Raw genomic sequence first — 19,006 nt, 5'->3', positions numbered from 1 at the left:
TCGAAAAAAATTGTTTGAATTCAAATTCAGATTCTACGTAAAGAATTGTTATTTTTATTTTTTTAAATTATTTCCAAACAAAATAAATAAATAAATATTATAAATAATCACACGGTATAAAACTAAAAAGTATACCACATCCTAACATTTAGTTTAACAAAAAATGCTTCATTAACAATTCAACCGTGACTTAAGCTAAAAACAAAGACATTCGCCACAGCGAATGCACTCGCGAGAGAAGACGGACCCAATAAGTGAATCAGGGCCGGTTCAGCATGAGTCAACTGACTCGCAGACCAACAACCAATATCAATTGCTTTGTGTTGTTAGATACAGTCCAAAATATATAAAGTACTATTCTACTAGTGATATAAGAAAATAAAAATTTTTTGAAATGAAAATTTTTGTTTTTCGATCAAATGGACAAAAAAAAAGAAATTGACTACATTCCATATCATCAAATACTTCAAAGAAGAGAGACATAAGGAAATATTGGGTTATTTCTTTATGACGTGACTGAGCATTAAGACATAATACAGACCTATTTATGCAATAACAAAAATTTCAATTTATAGAATGATGCTTGGAGAATAATTAACAGCTGGCCTGCCAGTCTGAAGCCGAGATTGCAACTAGGAAACAACAAGATTACGAGAACTACGTGAACCAAAGGAAAGAATGGTCGAAACGGATTGGACCATTAACTCGTCTGTTCTTTCAACCACATGTTTTGCTATTAGGGCAATATGTTTCAAAATTAACGCACTACAATAAAATACAATACTAAGGATAAAAACAAAAATAAACTTGTTGTACATGTGAGGACAACTGAGCAATTGTGCATAAAGTAGTTTTATTTTGCGTGTTTAAATACAATTTTTATGCACCCATTGTAGCATGTATCATTTATGCCATTTCGTAAAAAGTTTATTTTCATTCGTTTTGTTATCACATCCACCATGTCCATCATTTAGAATGTAACGGACCTATCTTTTTGTACATATTAAAGAAAAAAAAATGAAATACTCATATTTTTATTTCAACATTGCGTATCCAGCACGAAAACATATATATATATCTGTTGAAATTTTTGATTGAAAGAAAATTGCAATATACCAAAGCCATTGAATCTCAACTTTGTTAAATCGAACAAAAAGCTTAACAACTAGTTTCATTCCAACTAATAAAGTAATTTTTTAGGTCAGTTAGATTAAGCCAGTTTAACACAAGTAAATACTAGACCAAAAAATGTGAAACTGCCATTGATGTGAAATATTAAAAAGAAGAAACTAGGATGCCAAAATTTGAACTGTTTTACTGATCCAATTCGTCTCATTTTGTGTAGAAATTGTCAGCAAGGAGGTCGAAAACCTTCAGATTAGTTCGATGAACTTGCAATACATTTGTTACATGTAAAAAGGAGAAACTGGAATGTCAAAATTTGGATTTCTTTTTGTCTAATCAAGTCATTTTATCAAAAACTTGCCTGATTTATGCTAAACACCATATCAAAAATTAGTGATTTGTTTGTTGCAATTGCAATACATCTGAGGAATTTACCCCAAAAAAATTAAACTGCTTTCCTTATCAAATCGAGCTTTCTTTTTGTCAGAAAATAGACTGGTTTAGGCTAAACGGCGGTATAAAGCATTGTTGATACTGATGTTTGATTGAAACTTGGGAGAATCATTCAACCTCTTGGATTTAAAAAAGAAAAAAAAATTGGGTGTAGATTTGGATTACACATCAGAATGAGTCCGTGGTGTTTTATATTAGAAATAAGGAATAAGACCAATTTGAAAGAAAACTCCCCCTTCAAACATAATGAAATGTCAAATTGAATAGACATGAAATTGTCCATATGAGAAAAAGAACTTTCATCCGATTATTACCTATTTATCCTTTCCATAATATCGCAGCAAGTATGTTAATAAATGTTAATAAACGAAGTTTATAGAATGATTTTTAATTTCATTACAATTTGATCCACAAGTTTCCGAATTGTAAATAAATATCAATTAGTATTAATAATAATAAAATTCTGATATAAAAAAGATCCTGGAAAGCCGGATCAAGAAACTGAGATTTTTCTTTCAAATTGGCCTTTTCCTTGATTTTTAGCACATTTAACCATTTATTCTTTACAATAATATGTAAGCAAATATGCTAATAAATGTTAATCAAGGACAATTATAGGATAATTTTTAATCGAGTTTTTATTTCATTATAATTTGATCCACAAGTTTCAGAATTGTAAATAGATATTTATTACTGTTAACAATAGTAAAATTCTGATATAACAAAAGATCCTGGAAAGCTGGGTCAAGAAACTGATATTTTTCTTTCAAATTGGCCTTATCCCTGATTTTTAGCACATTTGACCATTTATCCTTTACAATGATATGTAAGTAAATATGATAATAAATGTTAATCAACGGCAGTTATAGGATAATTTTTAATCGATTTTTTATTTCATTATAATTTGATCAACAAGTTTCAGTATTGTAAATAGATATTTATTACTGTTAACAATAGTAAAATTCTGATATAAAAAAGATCCTGGAAAGCTGGGTCAAGAAACTAAGATTTTTCTTTCAAATTGGACTTATCCCTGATTTTTAAGCACATTTAACGATTTATCCTTTACAATAATATGTAAGCAAATATGTTAATAAGTGTTAATCAACGACAATAATAGGATAATTTTGGATTGTTTTTTAATTTCATTATAATTTAACTCATAAGTTTCAGTATTGTAACTAGATAGTTATTACTGTTAACAATAATAAAATTCTGATATAAAAAAAGTTCCTGAAAGCTGGATCTATAAAATGAGATTTTTTTTTCAAATTCACCTTATCCTTGATTTTTAACATAAAATGAACATAAATATTTGTGCTAACGTGGTTTATATAATATGGTTCCTATCAGATTGTGATTAACTCGAATATTACCAGTTATACTAAAGATTATTTTTTCCTTTATCGATTTAAAATATATTTACAAATATTCTTTCAAATATGTAGCTTTTTAATATTAAGAATCCATTACAGTTCGTGGTCCGATTGACCAATTAATATTTTTCAATTAATTAATATTTATGAAAGGAATCCTATTATACAGAAGTATATCTTCACTAAAGCTCTCCGTGGCCATTTCGTTCATTTGAAAAATGGCAAAAAGGAGGGAAAATTCGAGAAGTGAGGTTGAGATGGGAAGTTGGTGTCCGAGCGGATCGAAGTCACGATAACTCAAGTGGTAGAGTAGCGGCGTATTTAGCCGAAGGTCGTGGGTTCGAATCCCGATCGTGACGCTGACGTTTTTATCTCAACCAATACTTTTCATAAATATTAATTAATTGAAAAATATTAAGAATGTTACGTCAATATAAAATTGAACTGTTAATGTATATGTTTGCACACTCTAGATTTTTCTTTGTCAAACATAGAATTGTTTTTTCTTTCAATTTTTTTTATATGATGAGGTGAGTTCAATAACAGATAATGACGATTTGGTGGTGTAGGTTGATGCTTTTTGGGTTTATCTGAGATCCTCTGTCGTAAACCCTTTAGAATCCTAGAACGGTGGTGAAATCTGCGAACGCCTTATGGTTTCGGAAGGGCGTTTTTTGATGAAAACGCTCGAAACGAATCCCGTGTCCCATCGCGTTTCGCTAATTGATGGGTATATTATGTTTTACAATCAGCCTAATAGGGAGGAGACGGGGAATGCGACGGACCTTTTGCCCGGAAGCTTCCGCTCATATAACTGAGGATTGTGTAATTGCCTAACATCGTGGACATTTTACACACCTTTCCCAATGACACACTAAACCGAGAAAGAGACTTTCTTCCTGTGAGAAAGGCCAGAGACGGGAGGGATCGGCCGACGACGAAACCGGAAACTCGTCTTCTCTCGATTTATTCCCGAGCCGACGAAATCTCAATAGGGTTCGGACCTCTAAACTGGGCCAAATCGGCTTGAAATCGAAGTTGGGCGATTACAAGCATATCTGGGTGTAGGAAATTGATAGGAAAGTTAGCACGTCTGGGCTTTCACTGGCTTCTGATGTAATCCGAATGCACTTCTAAAATGAGGGATGATGGAAAACAGAATGATTTTCTACGTCCTAAAACTATACAGACACAAGTCATTTTTACCATTAAATAAACAATTTTATATCAGTACAATTCTTCGGAAATACCGACACAAACGGACAAAGGCCATGATATATAACAAGGTATATTGTTAAAACAGTTGTTAAAAAATCTACAGACTGGTATGGGGAAAATATCAAGGGGATTTGGCGATTCCCCCGTTTTGTTATTTTTCTGCGACGGTGGAGGAACCTCATTTCTCCCGAGAGGACACCTCACATCTGTTTAATCATCCGGGGCCAACACCTTGGGCGTATAGGATTTTTCAAGTGGTGTGACATTTATTTGATAAATTCTTTTGACGTCGGTGTAAACCGAACCAGACAACGTAAGAGGGGAAACTCTGACAATATTAGACTTTAACAAAACAGTTTTCACTTTCTTTTCGACAACAGAATATTTCAAGTATACATAATGTGATTCGTCTGAGTACCTCGCCGTCTCAAGTCAAATAATGAAATCACGTTCAAATTACTACACATTTGATAAGCAAATGTATTGTCAAAATTAAAATATTTTGATTGTGGGTTTTAAAGTATTTCTATATCATTAAGCTCATTATTGAGTCAAAATACACATACAATTTTATATGCAACTCAGATTTATGTTCCCTCCATAGTGCCTGGCTTATTAATTTCATCTTATATAAAAAAATATTGAAGGGAGAGGGTTAGGGTGGGAGGGAGAGTGGAGAGAGAGAGAGAGGGAGAGAGGGAGAGAGAGAGAGAGAGAGTGAGAGAGAGTGAGAGAGAGAGTGTGAGGGAGACGGAGAGAGTGAGAGAGAGAGATGGAGAGGGAGATATATATATATAGTTAGTTAGGGACAGAGAGAGAGAGAGGGAGAGAGAGAGAGAGAGAGAGAGAGAGAGAGAGAGAGAGAGAGAGAGAGAGAGACAGACAGAGAGAGAGAGAGAGAGAGAGAAAGAGAGAGAGTGAGTGGGAGAGAGAGGGAGAAACTAAGATAAAGAATGTGAATGGGAGAGAAAGTCTGAAAGAAGAGGACGAAGAAAGAGTAGATCACGAATAAAAGAATGAAAAAAAGGAAGGGATAAACAGTGCAAATAAGTGATGAGAACATAAGTGTGTGCATGAGAGAAAGAGATTGAGGGAGTGAGAGAGATATAAATGATTATTTCTTGAAATCTATACTAAATAATTTCTGTAAACAAATAGAGACTTGAAAAGGAAATAGAATAGAATGCAATATAATCATGAATTTTGAAAAAAAGTATATGTTCATATATATCGGTATGTAAATCAAAAGCTTTTTAAATTGTACTGATACTGTGCAGATCATAAGCCTTGCTTCACGCCATAATCAGATAGGAAAATAAAAAAAACACACATAAAGGTTTTGGGCCTTTTTGGTAGTACTGTTGGTCGGCTATTAAACAATTTCCAAAAATTCAAGTTATCATATTAGAATTTCTTTTGAACCAATGATACTATCAAAAAAACAAAAAATTTAGTTTCAAATTGTTAACTTTTGGATGAAAGATTATACAGGGTACCTCAGGCCCAGTTCAACTTCAAATTTTCAAATACGACCCTATACATCCTGACATACCTAGATATTTTAAATTGGTCAAAAAATGAAAAAGTATGGCAAAAAGTCATTTGGTTTACTATTTATTAAAAAGTTTTCATGTTCAAACTGCCTGCTTGCTTAAAGATGCAAAAATTTGATCTTCACCCTTCTCCGGTGCTCAGAGCAAAAGAGTCAGGAGAGATGGTTTGACAAGCATTTTCTATCCTTCGCTGCAGTTCTTCAATGATGTTGCCGGGTTATGATTGGCGTAGACACTGTTTTTTAATTGGCCCCACAGAAAATAGTCAAGTGGAGTTAAATCGGGTGACCGAGGAGGCCTATTCACCTATCCAGGAAGTAACGATTCAGTCTCCCCTGCAAAGATCTGTGTGCGGGGCCTTCATGAACCTGGAGAATCATTCCCCTCAAAAAATTGAGGAACCGAGCACCATTTAAATTAATTTCGTAGAAATAAGGCCAAGTTAATTTATTTCCGAGAAGTCCACACCAAACGTTGATTGAACCACCTGATGATGGCAAAAGTGTGAAATTTTCGGATTTTCCTCTGCCCACGTTCGAAAATTCCAAAGGTTTAGTATGCCATTAGAGGGATGTATCTGTACACCACCGTGGACTTGGGCGGTGAACCGCAAGGAGGTTGCACGCACTTTCAGATCCGAGTGGAAAACAGGAAGAAAGTATGGAGGCGGAGATGGAGAAGAAAGAAGGATGGAGCAGACGAAGAATACGAAGGAAAAAGTGGAGAGCACTCCTCTATCCACCGGCTGCACCGCTTTGGTGCGCTGTGAAGGAGATAAGGATGCTCTCCGTGATTCAGACGAAAGATTCACCCTAGTAAAAAGAGGTAAGAGAGGCGAGCGATCCAGGAGTACGCACAACAAGGGTCGCCCTAACCCTCGAAGGAGTGGGCCCACATCAACCGTCCAGCCACCGTTTAAGGACAGGTTTGAACATAAAAGAGGCCCACAGGTGAGTAAAACCCCAGCTCAAAAGAGACTGGGAACTAGTACTAAAAGAAGTAGGACGGAGTACTCTAATACTCCTCCCTCCGCCACAGCAAATTTGCAAATTCCGACGGTTTAGTATGTCATAAGAGGTGAACTTGTATTCAGTCCATATGATATTTGGACGTTTTCTTCAGCGTCCCAAATCGACATTTATGCAAGGAACGTTAATCGCCAGTCATAATCGGAGTCCCTGGACAAGATGAGAGCGATACGGCTTAAAATTGTAAGTCCGGAGTACATCTCAAATTTTATTTTTTGAAAAAACTAAAACCCTTCCAACATTTCGGAAAGTGGATTTCGGATTTTCGCGAACAATACAATAAAATATTCAGCTCCTCGTCGAGATTACGCTGCCGATTGCTTGGCGATGGAACTGATTCGTTCTCTCATATTGCGATCAACACGAATAAACGTTTTGTGGTTTACTCCGGGGCGATCAGGAAATATCTGGGAGTACAACTGCACGACGCGCAATTATTATCAATAAAGCAGTCGTACAATATCTCTCGCAACTGATGGGAAAAATGTGCTCTTCGGTTCATTTTGAATGGAATACCGAATGTAACGAATAGGTACTATTGTAAAATTTATTTACCTCCATGAATTAAAATTTGCTCTCATAATGTAAGTTTGATAAACAATGACAGAATGTATACTATAAAGGCAGTTAATGTTTACTTTAGCGAAGAAGAAAATTATTGGAATTAACAACGAAACAAACGAAATGCGTTTTATCATACTTTTTGTCATATCTTTGTCTGTTTTTTGACCGATGTAAAATCCGATTGCACTATTGTTTTCAGCGTAAAAAAATCCTTTAAAATGATGTGTCAAGGTTCTTATTTGAAAATTTGATGTTGAACTGGGCCTGAGGTACCCTGTATAACTTTTCTCGCAAAAAAGGAAAAATTTGAAAGATTAAATTATATTAAACACGTTTTTTTAAATAGCGTCATTGGTTCAAGACAAATTCAGTCGGGCCGTCCAAAAACGACACCCTGTGTACTGTGGTGTTTGGCAATGTGATATGTATCGGTTTAAGTGCAAAGCTGCTTAATTTCACACTCTGATCATTGTATTATGATTTATCTTTGCTTCACGATCCTCCCCCAGGATTGTCACGTAACCAGCGTTATTAAACAGTCTGCACGTTTCCTACTACGTTACGGGGCCCTGTTACGCGAAAAGGGTAAAGTAATAAGCACCGTCGGACAAAACCGATCTCAATCCAAACATTCCGATAAATTTCTCGTTGAGAATAAAAGCGAAGTTTGTCGAAGGAAAAGAAGTAATTTAGAAAAATTATTCATCGCCTTTTTGTATTGGGCGAAATTCTTTCGATTTATGACAATGATATTGTCCATTTAAAACAGGTTTTAATTGGTCTTTAACTGTCACACGCGAAAAAAGGAAGTTACTCATACATTACTATATGCAGGGAGGAATAAATTACTCGGAGATGACTGATCTTATGAAATTAGTCGAAATAAACATTTGATATTTCGTTTTTTATGTTTAATTTCGAATAACGTGATTTTTCCTTCATTATAATAATTTTTTTAGGGATGGTTAGGCATTTAACTCACCTGAGGAAGGATTATAATAAATCCGAAACTTTTTTTTTTTTTGAGATGACCTTATCCCACCTTCGAGAAGGAAAAATCATAAGTTATAATAATTTTGTTCTTTCAATACAGGTTGGAAAATAAACAATAATAAAAGCTGAAGAATAAAAATTTTCAAGATTTTTTGTTAATCTGCTTTCTTAGCGTATTAATAAAGCCGAGTGGTTAGGGCGTACACTACAGGACTTTACCACGCTAGAGGTTCTGAGTTCGAATGCTGGGTAGACCTGGGAATTTTGTTTGAGTTAAATTTGGAAAAAAAGTATAGAAAAGCGGTTGGACGTTAAACCATCCTGTATGATAGGAATTGCTATATTTTACTTTCAAAAATTGCCAGGGTAAAATTTATCAAATAAATAAAATTATTAACAACAGTATTTTTTTTTGTCAAAATCTGATATGTTTGTTATGCGATATTGAAAGTGAACAATGTCTGTGCAATTACTTAATACTTTTATCAATAAAAATGCACTCTTAATAGTTTTTTTTTCGCATAATATATTTATATCGTTTTTTTCCCTCGGGGTGCCGGTGTTTTTGAAAAAAAGCCCATTTGTAAGTATGTCGGGTTCGAATGCAGGGCCGCTGGTTTCGAACCCGCGACCTTTACCTTACAGTGATGAGCGCCGTGTCAACCCTAAACCGTTGCGGCCACCGACGCCCCCGTTTTTAAGGTTTATACAATTGAATTCATTTTAAGTTTTATAGTTCGTTGTAACGAACATTTTTTATTACGATGGCACTTCTACGTACTTCAGATTGCACTTTTCTGATAATAATCATTTCCTGCATAATATAAAATTACGTAACTAAGTACTAAGTACTGATGAGTGGTTATTTTTAAAATGAATTTATAACAATACTATTTACAAACTTTAGTTTGCTAATTATTTATTTCGAACATGATCAAATATATATTCAGTTTTAGTAATTAATGGTCAGTATATAATAGTTTAGCATTATTTATAATTTCCATAAAAGAATTCTCATCTATCTCGATATGATGTTCTATGTAAATTTTTTTAAACCTAATTATGTGTTATGTAAAAATTGGACAGGATTAAAGTAATACGATACAGGAGGGTTAAACCAATTTACAATACCTTGTACATACTATTTTCAACGAAAATCCCATAGGTTGTGCCGGGATTTGAACCCAGAACCGCTGGCTTGGCAAATACGAATCTGACGCCCTAACCACTCGTCCACCGCGGTTCCCGAAAGTGTGTAGGATTCATTTTTTTAAAATGATGGATTAAAACTCTTTTTGATTATGAATATAAGATTCCATAAGATTGTACCAATTTAATAACGAAACAGAAATTTGATGCTGGGTGTCGAGTCAGTGAACCGGTACTTCACTTATTGGGTCCGTCCTCACTCGCGAATTTGTTAGACTACTGAAACGTGTTTCGGCATTGCGTCATCTTCAGTGAGGAACTGTCACTTTGCAGAGTAGGGCATTATATTTTGGGTTTATCGGTTGTCGCTAGGGGCGTTTGCGAGGTGTCGGTTATTATTTGAACGTTGTTAGTTTTTAGATTTTTTTGTTGTATGCATTTTCACTTCCAAAAACCCATAAACCTAACATTCCCATCAAACCGATAATCGACTATACGGTAACCCCTACATACAAGCTTCAAGGTTCGTGGCAGATATCCTAAAATTCAATTTACAATTAAAAAACACATTCTGCTCTCATAAAATAAACCTGGTAGCAAATTCAATAATTTAACAATACCCGTAACTGCCAAACTAGTCTCCTTTGATACAATAACCCTCTGTCCATCTACCCTAGTCATAGAGGCCATAGACATACTAAAAAACACCCTATATAAACACTGCGTTAACGTATACGCGACACAACTAATACAACTTACAAAAATAACTACCGTACAAACTTCTTTAAATTCAACAATTCGACGTTCTAGGGCTTAGTCAACCTGCAGCCTAGTTGACAATTTTTATTTTTTTAATTAATTAATTTTTTTATCTCAACCAAAACCTCAATTAATTGAAAAGAATTTATTTGGTCAATCGGACCACGAAACTTAATATAATTTAATAAGCAAAATGAAGTATGCTTCACTAAAACTCTCCGTGGCCATTTCATTTGTCGCCGAGAATCAAATTACACGACATTTGAAAAATGGCAAAAAGGAGGTAAAATTCAAAAGGTGGGGTTGAGATGGGAAGTTAGTGCCCGAGAGGATCGAAGTCAAGATAGCTCAAGTGGAAGAGCCGAAGGTCCTGGGTTCTAATCCCGCTTGTGGCGCTGACTTTTTTGTCTCAACCAAAACCTTAATTAATTGAAACTAGTTGACAATTTTATTTCTACAAGCAGGTAGAATAGCATTGTTAATATTGCAAGCATCGACTTATTAGGAACGTATTGAAAAAGCTCAACAATCCCAAATCAATACATTATGATAACAACTAATAGCATTTGGTGAAATTTTAAAATTTAATTGTAAAACATGGTATAAAAAAATTTATCTATGATTCATTTGTAATATGAAGAATATGAATATCCTGTTCATTTTTTGACCGGCTGCCCAATTTTGGGTTTCATAAGAAAAAAAACCTCTTGAAAATTTGTAACAGAGAATAAATTGTAATAAGGTAACGCAAATTATTATTATTTTTTTAATTTTAGTATTTATATACGTAAACTTATGAAGTGTAATAATAAAATAAAAAATAATAAAAAAGGCCTTCATTCAAATTTCTTTAAAACGACATGGTGTGAAATGCTTCAAACGAAAAACTGTCTTTTTTTAGACCAACAGCTCACTTCTTATTTTATATAGTTCGTTGAAAATTCATCATTATTTTCAAATTATACGCTGACTATGTTCATAGTCTTTTTGAAAACGTTATTTGTTTGTCAAGGATATCTATGTACAAGAATAGAAAAAGGTTGTCGGTGTGCATAAATTCCATCAAAGATTAAAAGCTTTACGAGCTGTAAAATGACTATTTTCAGATAGTGCAGTTAATAACGTCAATATCTCACGGGACAAAAATGTTAATTAGTTATCTAAGTTATAAAAATTTGAATCTATTTTTAGTTTTTATCGTCGTCTTTATTTTAAACTTGAAGAATAAAATGAATGCCTTCAGAATTACACGCTATTGTATTGCAAATCCTCTCCTGAATTCGATTTTCTCCGGCATTGAGCAAAATGTTATCACGTATTATTATTGTCAATACAACAATTAATCGATAACTACTTCGCACTAGTTTTCCCAACCGGAAGCGACATAATCATGCGACCAGGTGCGTTCCACCTTTTTGATTTAAACCAATAACTCACTGGGATTTTTTTGTCAAATTTGTTGATTGATAAAACTAAGCTTGGAATCAACTACCACCAATATTTAAAATGATCTATAAATTTGACAATGAAATCTGTAATCGTTTCTATGATCTATTTGGTGACAAATAGAGCGATAAACAGGAAGTTAATTAATATGTGAGCGCAGTATTTTTTTTACCATTAATTTAATATTTAAGTTTGTACGATAAAATGATTCAAAATTCATGCTAAGCATAACTCAACAACCAATTATTGAGAGACTACACCGACAAGTCTGTCCGAATGTGGCCCAAAAGGCAAAAAAACGGACTCACTGCTAACTTTTGATTTTTTTCCTATAGTTAAACTACCTATATCTACCATAAAGATCAAGGCTTCTAAGCTGAATTTTCAGGACGCGACACAGGAAAATTTGTAGGCCTCAAGGTTTTTGTAGAAAAGTGAAAAAAAAAAAACATTTAGCAATATAGCAAGCAATATACATCAATTGTTTCTGCTTTAAAAAGCATCTATTTTTTAGAGGATTCGTTTCTAAGCTAATTTAATGGTGAAATCATTTTTTTACACATTGATTATTATTTTTATTTTTTGAAAAACATATCAATTTCAATGGAAGTTAGCACATTTGTTGAACTGAAAATCTTCGGATCCATCCGAATCTGTATAAGTGGGTCAGGAATGTCCAATGTGATGTCTACATCAGTAATAAATAAACAGTAGCTACTACTGACTACTCAGGTGGGATAATATTTTAGAAAATATTTATTTTCAATTTTTTATAAAAACCTTATTTTTTAATGTGTTCGGGATCTGGTTTCTGGTCAGGTAGAGAAAGAAGTAGATTCTGTGACATTTTGCCACCTTTCGGCCTTTATAAGACCATCATCAGGGCAGCATCCGACGACGTGGACAACGTTGAACACGTTTTCTTTATCGACTGGACCTGCATTTTGGAGAGAGCACTATCCTTGAAAAAACTTGTGGTACTTTCAACTTAACCTCATGTATTTCGAGACCCCGTAGTCGATGTCCTGATGATGGTCTTATAAAGGCCGAAAGCTAGCAAGAGATCACAGAGTCCTACTTCTTTCTCTACCTGACCAGAAACCAGATCCCAAACACATTAATCGTCGTTGTCAATTTCTTCTTCATCAACGTTATTTTTTAATTAATTAAGATTTTTAGTTGAGATAAAAAAGTCAATGTGACGAGCGGGATTCGAACCCATGACCTTTGGCTAGATACGCCAATACTCTACCACCTGAGCTATCGTGACTTCGATCCACTCGGACACTAACTTCCCATCTCAACCCCACCTTTTGAATTTTCCCTCCTTTTGAAATAATTTATTAATTTGGTGGGTAGTTTTACTTTAGAATAAGGACAATGACAACACTTTATAAATAATAATGATTTTACAGTTTTGATTTAATGGTTATTTGGGTAAGAATTTTGTTCAAATAATAATCGGCTATGAAAAAAATTGATTAATTAGATCTTTTGTTTTTTCAAAATTAAATCCCCAACATTTCTGAAAAAAATTTCAGCTTTGTATTCAACTGATAACATGTGTAAGTCCAAAAAATTTATACACAACTTTAATGTGCTCAACATTGGAAGTTTTTATTTATTTATTTTTTGATTATTTTATTTGTTCCCCTATATATTACAAATGTTATCGCAAAGGTTTTTTTCACCCGTCACATCACTAGAGTACACATACCGTGAGAAACCACTCAGTGTGAGGATTAAGTTGTCCATTATAGTCGCACGTAGTGGTTTAAATTTTCATGTCGCCTATCGATCACTAATTATTTTCGAAGAATCGTGAAAATTTTAAAATCGATATCCAGGCTGAATTTTTCATTTAAATTTTATAGCTGCTATGATTGTTATTAACGACCTGTTTTTAAGCGATTAAATTTAATTTCTGCAAAATTGGTAGATCATTTCTTCGATAAATCCTCCCCTGCAACAATTTTCCCAGTTTATATTTTTCCCTATTTTTATTTGTTAATGGTGATATTAGGGTAGATATACAATTCTAGTACTTCTACGGTTTATTTATTAATTATTAATTATTCAAGAATTATTATTATCAATAATAATTCAACAATTCAACAATCGTAAAAATGTGAAAAAAGGAAGTTAAAAATTTGTTTTATACCATTATTTGGTATTAAATTACCATTAAATAAACTAGTCGTCAATGGCAATAATAAAAAAATAGGATAAATGTTTTAAATATACGTTTCCATTAATCTTAGCGTATTTTGTAATAATTTTTTAAAGTACATGACTTGAGATTTAAATACTTTTAAACTTTTAAGAAAATTTTTCACTTCCTTAATTTTTATTCTTTTACGTCCAGGTTTGGCGTTAAAAACGCATAAAATCACTCGTTCAGTCTTGAGATTTATTTATTAACACATTATGTCTATGCGCTATGGTTATGATTCTAGCAGAAGAGGCATATGGAACAGGCCGAAATGCAAAGATATTAAATAATGAATACATTTCAAGACTGATCTTGGCGATTTTATAGTTTTTATGAGTTGAACATTTTAACATCAAACCTAGTTGAGAGTTTTATTCTATCAAGAAAGACTACTGTTTATAAAATTTAGGTTTTTAATTAATTATTTCGTAATTCACTCTTGAACAAATATGTTTTCAAATCAGTATACGAAATTTATTATTCATTATCAGTTCGAAAAAAAAATCGTAACTTTCTTGATAATTATGTTTTTCTAATTGTAATTCTAAACAAATTGTGACAACTTTCTTCTAATTTTCTCTATTAGAAATATGTAGAATATGTCAGGTTTGATCGTGTCTTATAGAACCAAAATTTGTCACTTTTCAAATTAATAATTATAGCTTTACAGTCCTAATGCAAAGAATATATTCCTCAAAAGCTCAGTTTTTAATATTAAGTAATGATCTTTTTTAGAAAAATGAAAAAAAATATTTCCAGGTACGCAGTAAAAATTCATAATTTTATGGAAGCACAATTTAATATAATATGAATTTTATTTTCTCTCCTGACAATTTTAATTATTCCATTCTTGATGTTTAAAAGTTTTAAACATCAATTGTAACCAGGAAAAATGACTATTAAATATTCAGAAGTTTGAGTCTTCTGTACGCGCAATTTAGGACCTTACCACTTTTACCTATCATTAGTGCAATAGGAAGGAATAAAATGAAGAAGCGAGTCGGACGACTTTTTTTAGGAAATGCAAGTTTATGATTTGGGGGTTGTCAATTTTATGTATGATCTGTAATGATAATGATCTCTGTATGATATGTAATGATCTCTTTTTGAAAAATGATTATTTCCAGGTAACTCAGTAAAAATTCATAATTTTATGGAAACACAATTTAATTCTTGATCCAGAACATTGATTTTAACCAGTAACAACGACTATTAATTATTCAGAAGTTTGAGTCTTCGTACGCGCAACGTAGAACCTTACATATTAATAGTGCACTAGGAGTAAAATGAAGAAGCGAGTCGGAAAATTTTTTTTTAGGAAACACAAGATTGATTTGAGGGGATGTCAATTCTATGAACACACTAAAATTTGTTGGATTTTTCTATGGGGTCTATGAGGTGCTCGTACTAGCTTGGGTACGCAGTACAAAACGATAAGAAAAGACCGCACTACAGATACCTAAATTTGCTTTTGTGATCGGAAAAAGATTTGGAAAAAAACGATCGTCGTTGATTTTCAAAAGGGCTAAGCCGACGCACAGTCGAAAAAAAATTTAGCGCGATAAAATCATACCTCGTTCTAAATCCAAAATTATTGTTGCAGATGCGTTTTCAGTACCTGGACATCGGCAGTTCTGACCGCCGGAGGGGACTTGAGGTTCAGAGGTTTCTCCTTGTCCATACCGTTTCACATGACCGACGGCACTGCGGCTCGGATCGGCGATCGGCGAAAGGCCTCGCTGCAGCCGAGGTGGTGGCTGTCGGCCTAGGTGCCTCCGGCGAGCGGTGGGGGACGACGATGCCGGAGGAAAATGGTGAAATTGGCGCTTTTCCCGCCGGAGACTTTACCAACATCCCAAGTCCCGTCTCGACTTGACCCACTTCCATGTTCTTAAGGTCGTAGATTAATTCAAACCGTCCAAGGAAAACTAGCGTTTCCGAGAAATGACCCGATTACTGTTTACAATTGGCTCCTTCTTGTCCCCATGTCCTCGCTGTTCTATTTTAAATAATTAATACAGTCGTACTAAAGTCTGGTCGGGTTTGCTGGAGAATTCCCCCTGAGTAGGAAAAACAGACAGATAAGACGTAAACACGTCCTTTAGGTTTAAGCTAGGTGTATCCCATGACATTCATGACCTTACAGGGGTCGCCCTGTTGTACTACCTACGTGCGCGGTTCCGTCCACGTTATACCAAACTATTTATTTTTATGAATGAAAGAATAAATGCTTTTATTTACACAAATAAAATATAAAATACAAAATATTACAACAGCAATATTGTATGTATAAATTTATCATATTATTATTAAAAAGCATATAAAGCCTGTCAAGTTGCCTAATTTATTATTTATAATTGTGTATAAGTGTGTGGTGATTAGTGACCGTTAATCGATATTTATTTAAGAATCGTGAGATGCGGTCTGGTGTGATGTAGGTTTCAGAAAAACATTTTCTTTATCGTGCCATCGTTTCGATCTTCAGGTCTCAAAGTGTTTTTCTTCTGTGTAATTGAGCCATTCTTGCGTGTCGTGTCGAGAGTGCCATATCACACCAGACCGCATCTCACGATTTCTAAATAAAAATTGTGTATAAGGAGATTTGTTTAAAGTTTAATAATCATTGCTTATTTATTTATTTTTTCAATTTATTTTTATTTTTTCTCTCTTAAAATTTGATACATTTATTTTTAGTCATTTTTATATCTTCATGTTATTTATGATATTAACTCAGATTAGTAATTGAAATGCTCAATCAGGAACTTTCTGTATTTTATCGTTTTAAATAAATATTTGGCATGTGCCACCCAATGTGAACCGTTCAATGTAATAATAATAATAACTCTTTATTTGCAAGAACGTACATTACAGACAAATTTACAAAAAAATTTTTTTTGTTACATCCCTGCCTGCCGTCAAAAAACAAAACTTGAACTAGACAGGAGAATTTTTTGGAGATCATCAGAGTAATAAACGGAATATATCTTCACAAAAGGATAGAAAAACAAACATAATACAAAATAGACGTGCAGTATGATAAAAAACCAACCATCTTGGATTTAAAATATTTTAACTACAATTTAAAATTTTTGAAATTATACATTTTTTCTTTTTTTAGTTTTTGCAATTTTGAATAATGATCCTGTCTTTATTAAAAAAAATATTGCGTTGTTTTTACATTGTAAAAATATGAAGTAGCCAATGAATTTTGTCTTTTGTTATATTTACTATGTAATTAGTTACATCATGGCTGATGTGTGGTTGCACAAGGCCAAAAAAAAAAAAAAAAAAATTAAAAAAAAAAAATAAAAATAAAAATTAAAAAAAAATAAATAAATATAATAAATTTAAAAAAAAATTAGTTACTGATTATTTTTATGTATATACAAACTTGAACGTTTCATCAAAAAGATTTGGTATAGATTAATTACTTTAAATTCAATGTATAATTTTATCGTATTACATCTGTACGGTTGACATAAAATAATTTTAAGAAGTGAGTTATTTCTTAAGTCGTGTAGCATTTATTAGTAACCCCCCCCCAAGGGAACAATGCTATAGGGTATTATGGATTCTGCAAGGGAAAAATATATTGCCCTTAAGAGTTCAATTTTCATAAAGTGTAAAATTCTAAATTTATAAAAGAGCTTTCTCAGACGGGAAAAGAAAGAATCAATATGTAAATTCAATCCCAAATTCGAGTCCAATTTCACACCAAGATATACCCGGATACACTGTAAGCAAAAAGGGTAGGCAAGCAAGAACACTCATCATTATCATGACATATTTACTGTATTATTTACACATATTTATTTATTTTTACTATTTCCTCCGGTTATAGTTGCCCTATTTCCAAGCATTCTTTTCTAAATTCCCTCAGAACTGGAAATATTCCTAAAAAGTAGAAGGTATCCTCCAGGTTTAAATTGCACATGGCACATTAAATACCCTTTCCCTTTTTGGATTGATAGTTTTGTCCAAGCAGTTCCCCTCTTACTCTGAATATTAAAGAAATGTAGTATAAAACTAAATGAGTTATTGTGAATATAGTGGTTTGCTTGACCCGGATCTAATTTTACGTATATGGTGCGGAATTCACTAATCATCGCTCTAGATATCATTTCATTTTTAATTTTAATTTCAATTTTATTTATTAAATTCTCCGAATTAAACATTCGTCTTTATTAATTTCTACTTGAACCTGGTTGCCTATTTACACTACGTATTTATACCAAGATTTTATCTTTATCTATTACATTTGCCAGGAAATTAGTTTTTTTTGCATGACATTTTTTGTGCGATGACTTAATACTTTACTGATATAATTTAGATGTAATTTTAGTGTGTAACTGTAAAGGGGTGAGCTTGAGGTTTCTAGGAGTAGTCATAGTCAGGTGTGTTCGATGGTAGGTAGAATAGCCTTATCCTAAAATGATTATTTTTTGATCGTGAGGTGCTGTCTGGTGTGACGTAGGTTTTAGAAAAACATTTTCTTTATCATGACAACGTTTCGATCTTTATTGAGATCATCTTCAGGGTTCAAACTTCAAAGTGTTTCTTTTCCGTTTAGATGAGTCGTGTTGAGAGTGCCCTTTCACTCACAAGAATGACACATCTAAACGGAAAACAAACACTTTGAGCCCTGAAGATGGTCTCAATAAAGATCGAAACGTTAACACGATAAAGAAAATGTTTTTCTAAAACCTACGTCACATCAGACCGCACCTCACGATCTTCAAATAATCACTGACTAACAATCACTAAACACCACACTTTTCGTAAAATATTTTCGAACCATTTCTACTTCCAGCAAATTGAAATATCCTTGAGTTGGGCTCTATAGCATACCACCAATCGTATGGCACTATTAATACTTGAATTTTTATATGTAGATATATTTTTTATTAGCTATTACTTTATTCCAAATACTGTTGCAAATTTCGATTTAACTATTTTTTCTTTGCAGTTCGATTTAATATTATATGTAGGAGATTTATTTTTATTTTCAATAGTCTTTTTAACTTTTATAGCTTGGGATTTGATATAAACTGTAAATAAAAGAACCCAATAAAAAATAATTGTCTTATATTTATGTACCTGAAAATGGGATATGCCATTTTAATGTAAAAC

At 33.1% G+C, this 19,006-nt stretch overlaps 1 protein-coding gene across 4 annotated transcripts in view; it reads right to left on the bottom strand.

The window, feature by feature from the left end:
- The window catches only part of LOC106662129 (patched domain-containing protein 3), a 166,046-nt gene that overhangs the window by 33,665 nt on the left and 113,375 nt on the right, over nt 1-19,006 (bottom strand). Inside the window, exon 1 of one of the 4 annotated variants that reach the window (XM_014385942.2) lies at nt 15,495-15,600. The exons of 2 other annotated variants lie outside the window; for them this stretch is intronic. In XM_014385942.2, the coding sequence (XP_014241428.1) occupies nt 15,495-15,557 (63 nt within the window). In that variant the 5' untranslated portion in view covers nt 15,558-15,600. Of the gene's footprint in view, nt 1-15,449; nt 15,601-19,006 lie in introns of those variants that run through there. One more of the 4 variants, XM_014385946.2, reaches the window with a different exon arrangement.

The sequence above is a fragment of the Cimex lectularius genome, unplaced genomic scaffold (genome assembly GCF_000648675.2).
Source record: "Cimex lectularius strain Harlan isolate CLEC.00 unplaced genomic scaffold, Clec_2.1 scaffold3, whole genome shotgun sequence".
NCBI classification, from domain to species: Eukaryota; Metazoa; Arthropoda; class Insecta; order Hemiptera; family Cimicidae; genus Cimex; species Cimex lectularius.
The sequence above is the reverse complement of the archived record's forward strand: the minus strand, read 5'-3'. Positions and strand labels throughout refer to the sequence as shown.